The following is a 3970-nucleotide window of genomic DNA, read 5'->3' as shown; positions in this document are numbered from 1 at the left end:
CTCAAGTAACCTGAGGTATCTGTGTAAATATTTTCTTAATATTAATATAACTAAGGTTGTTCTTGCCACTTGTGTAGTCACTGGATACAGTAGACATACAAACACAAATTCTAGATGCAGAGAGTGAGCAGTGGTAGTGAAGAAGATAGAAAGGCGAGGAGTGCTCCCACCCAGGAAGCTACTAGTAAAATTTGAGGATTTAAGGTCGTGTTTAGAATGTGTCACAGAATAAAGGCTCAGATTATTAGTGTTAACAGAAACCAGATATTTTAGGACAGTGGTTTTCCAACTTTGCCAACAATCCACAGGAAGAAATTAAATTCCATTAGCACCCACAATGCAACTAAATGTATGGATGTGTCAGTTTTGTAAAACTTTTACCAACAGTACTTTTGCTATGAATATCGCACTTTTGTATTTGTTTTTTTTATTGAGATATGCAATTTGAAACATTGCCTTTAAGTTTGTATACTCTTGTTTTCAAAAAAAAAGTTTGCAGCTACATATTTTTTCTTTCTTCTTAACCAGGCATAATGAATGGTTTTGTTCTTATTTGCGTGTTAAGTTGAACTTTTGGGTAATTATGAGAAATATTTACATGTTAGTTAGATAATGTTCTGTTAAATGGGCGTTGTAACTAGAAGCAGGCAGGATTTAACTAAAAACTGGGCAAGAATCAAAATTCCCTGTGATTTTCCTTTCTTTTCAACCAGGTAGTTCTAATTTGCCAGCAGAATGAGTGCAGAAAGAGACTCAGAAACGACATTTGAGGAGGATTCCCAGCCTAATGATGAAGTGGTTCCCTACAGCGATGATGAAACAGAAGATGAACTTGAAGACCAGGGGCCTCCTGTTGAACCAGAGCAGAATCGAATCAACAGAGAAGCCGAGGAGAAACGGGAGACATTCAGAAAAGGTAATCGCAGTGAGCACCTGGTGACTAAGACTGATCTTGTAAATCCTCACCTAGGTCATGGCCACAGGTGCTAAGGGTGATTGGTCCGGGGGGTGGGGATCTTCCTTCTCTGTCTCCTAGGAAGCAACTGAGAGAATGATGGATGAGCTTGAACAAGTCCCCATTATCCTTAGTATGGCAGGGCTGGGAGACCACATCTGACAAGTTCTGCAGAGTAAATAGAAGATCGTGTGTGTGTGTGTGTGTGTGTGTGTGTGTACATACATATATACATATATTTTGTTGTTGTCCACATCTGACAAGTTCTGCAGAGTAAATAGAAGATCGGGGTGTGTGTGTGCGTACATACATATATACATATATTTTGTTGTTGTTTTGTTGTTGTTATTGTTTTGGGGGGTTTTTTTGTGGCTGGCCGGTACGGAGATCTGAACATTTGACCTTGGTGTTGGAACACTGCATTCTAACCAACTGAACTAACCAAGCAGCCCTCTGTATATATTTTTAAAAGTTGTATGTAGAAAAATTTGCATGTTGGCACCCAGAAATTGTAAAAGTTTACATATCAATCAATCTTTGGATGTAAATTATTTGTATCATTAAATTTTTGTTATGAATAATATAAATAACCACCCATACGTACTAACTAATTTGGAACTGTTATTAAGAAATTACCGTGTGTGTGTGTTCACATGCCCACAAATGGATTATCAAGAGTGACACACTGGGGTAATTCCCAGGTTGTGCACAAAGACATGCACTTTAGCAAATCAACCAATAGGCACCACTTTTCTTTGTCTCTTCTCTCTTTGACCACCAGAGCTCTCGGTGCTGCTCATCAAGGGCAGCTTCTCCAAGGTGTCTCAGATGCATGGGCCCTCCTGGAGAGTAGTTTTGGACTGTACATTTTTTGAGACCAGTATGCAGCTTTGAGCCTCTAGCATCTTCAACTTGTTCCTTCTCGTACTCCCTGACACTTCAGAGGGCCCTTGGAGTTGACATACCTTTTGTTCAGACATTTGTGAATATAAAATGGTTTTGGCTCTCCAGAAAGAATTTCTTTACAAATCTCTGCTTGCCACGGGGGGCCTGTTATGCAGCAGTCTGTGCCACCTGCCCAGAATCAGGCCAGCTTCAGAGGCAGGGTCTAGACTTTTTCTGTAGAGTGCCAGAGAGTAAGCATTTTATGCTTTGTGGGCTGTATGGTCTCTGCTGCAACCATTCAGCTCTGCAGATGTTGCATGGAAGTGGCCATTGATGGCACATCACCTGGAGTAACAAGCAGCTCTCTTTCACTATTAGCTTTATCCCTGTGGCTTTCCTAGTTCATTTCCTACTGGTTCTCCCACCCTGGCCAACACACGTGGGCTTCTCTTGTAGCTCTTCTGCTCCACAAGAAAGCAGAGCCTTTTCTCTCTTTTTCTCTTTGTTTTACGTTTTTTGGCAGCTGGCCAGTATAGGGATCGAACCCTGGACCTTGGTGTTATTGGTAGCACTCTCTAACCAACTGAACTATCAGGCCAGCCATGAGCCTTTTCTGTTTGGACCCCAGATTTGCTCCAGAGATCATGTTGAAAATATTTTCTTCCTGGTCTCTCATGTTCCAGTTGAGTAACATTAGTTTCCCATCCACAGGAATCACCATGATCGTGTTCTCTTTCCCCCCTGCTACTCCCTGCCTCCTACCTTCTCCTTCTGGGGTTCTGGTAGATCCGGTTGAAAATATTTTCTTCCTGGTCTCTCATGTTCCAGTTGAGTAACATTAGTTTCCCATCCATAGGAATCACCATGATCGTGTTCTCTTTCCCCCCTGCTACTCCCTGCCTCCTACCTTCTCCTTCTGGGGTTCTGGTAGATCCGTTTTTTTTTTCTGTTTTCACCTGTAGAAAACGTAACAAGCCCTGAAATCCCATTTCTGTAAGGATTCTTCCTTTTTGGTCAGACCGTGTCACTCTTTGGTTTCGCTGGGTGAGGAGATTCTCAGTGCCGGGGACTGTCAGTGGGGGTCTCAGACAACCTCAGGGAGGCCGTTTGACTTGTGGATATTGTTCATCCTCCAGCTTTCTATGCCGAACGTTGAGATGGATGAAACCTGAGTGTGGGTTTCTGGTCATTATTTTAAGCTGTGAAGTATTGAGCTTCAGTGTTTTCTGCCTCAAAGCAGAAGGCACTAATATCATGATGACAGAGGGACATTAAAATGGAACCACCCCCAATCTGAACAGGAAGGTGGCCTCTGTCATAGCAGGTCCAGATTGGACAGTGGTGGAATGGGGATAAAGCTGAAGTAGCCCGACGAGTTAGTAAGGGGCTTCTAGCCTTACAGTGAGTAAAACGTGCTTCTGCCTTGTTCCTTCTCCCGCTGCACCTCTGAGTCTCCTATCACAATCTCAGAATCTCTGCCCTCTGATGAGCTGGCAGGAGAATTGACTCCGTGGAGCTTAGGGTGAACTTTGCTCTCAGTGCATGGGGCCATGTGATCAGATGGGTGGTCCCAGACGTGGCAGAGGGACCAGGGTTGGGTTCACACAGAAATGTCAGAGAAGCACGCAGTGGGTGGAAACTCTCACCTCTGTTTTTTTCCAACTCAGCCTGCACATTCTGGTGGTCAGGGCCCTTTCCTGATCATTCAGTTTGCTGGTCACATTTCTTGCAGATTTCTACCCCAGATAATACGGGCATTGAGGAAGTTCAGTCTTGATCAGCTCTTCATTGTCTTTTCCAAAGGCAGTTTATAATCCTAGGGAATTAGGTCCTTCTAATTTCTCCAACCCCCTGTAAAATGACTATGCCTGTGACTTTTTACAAACATTAGTATCCTAACACCTCTTTCTGCCCTTCCCAAGCTCACAGAGGACACTGACTAGATGCCAGACCTCCTTCCTTCCATTTCACTCCTGCCCTCCTCCTTCTACAACCAGTCTACTTTACCTTCCTCCCCTCCATCCCTCTCTCCTCCTCTTCCCCCCCACCCCCCCGCCCCCCATATTCTCATTTGGGCATTTTCCCCATAAGGTCAATGTCATCCTGACTTTTCTTTCTCTTTTTTTAAAT

General features: G+C 43.6%; 1 protein-coding gene across 1 annotated transcript in view; it reads left to right on the top strand.

The window, feature by feature from the left end:
• Positions 1–708: 708 nt before the first annotated feature.
• The window catches only part of ATP8B1 (ATPase, aminophospholipid transporter, class I, type 8B, member 1), a 64399-nt gene continuing 61137 nt past the window's right edge, over positions 709–3970 (top strand). The window contains exon 1 of the mRNA XM_008586096.1: positions 709–916. Within this exon, the coding sequence (XP_008584318.1) occupies positions 736–916 (181 nt within the window). The 5' untranslated portion in view covers positions 709–735. The remainder of the gene's footprint in view (positions 917–3970) is intronic.

The sequence above is a fragment of the Galeopterus variegatus genome, unplaced genomic scaffold, assembly GCF_000696425.1.
Source record: "Galeopterus variegatus unplaced genomic scaffold, G_variegatus-3.0.2 Scaffold3826, whole genome shotgun sequence".
Classification (NCBI taxonomy): domain Eukaryota; kingdom Metazoa; phylum Chordata; class Mammalia; order Dermoptera; family Cynocephalidae; genus Galeopterus; species Galeopterus variegatus.
The sequence above is the reverse complement of the archived record's forward strand: the minus strand, read 5'-3'. Positions and strand labels throughout refer to the sequence as shown.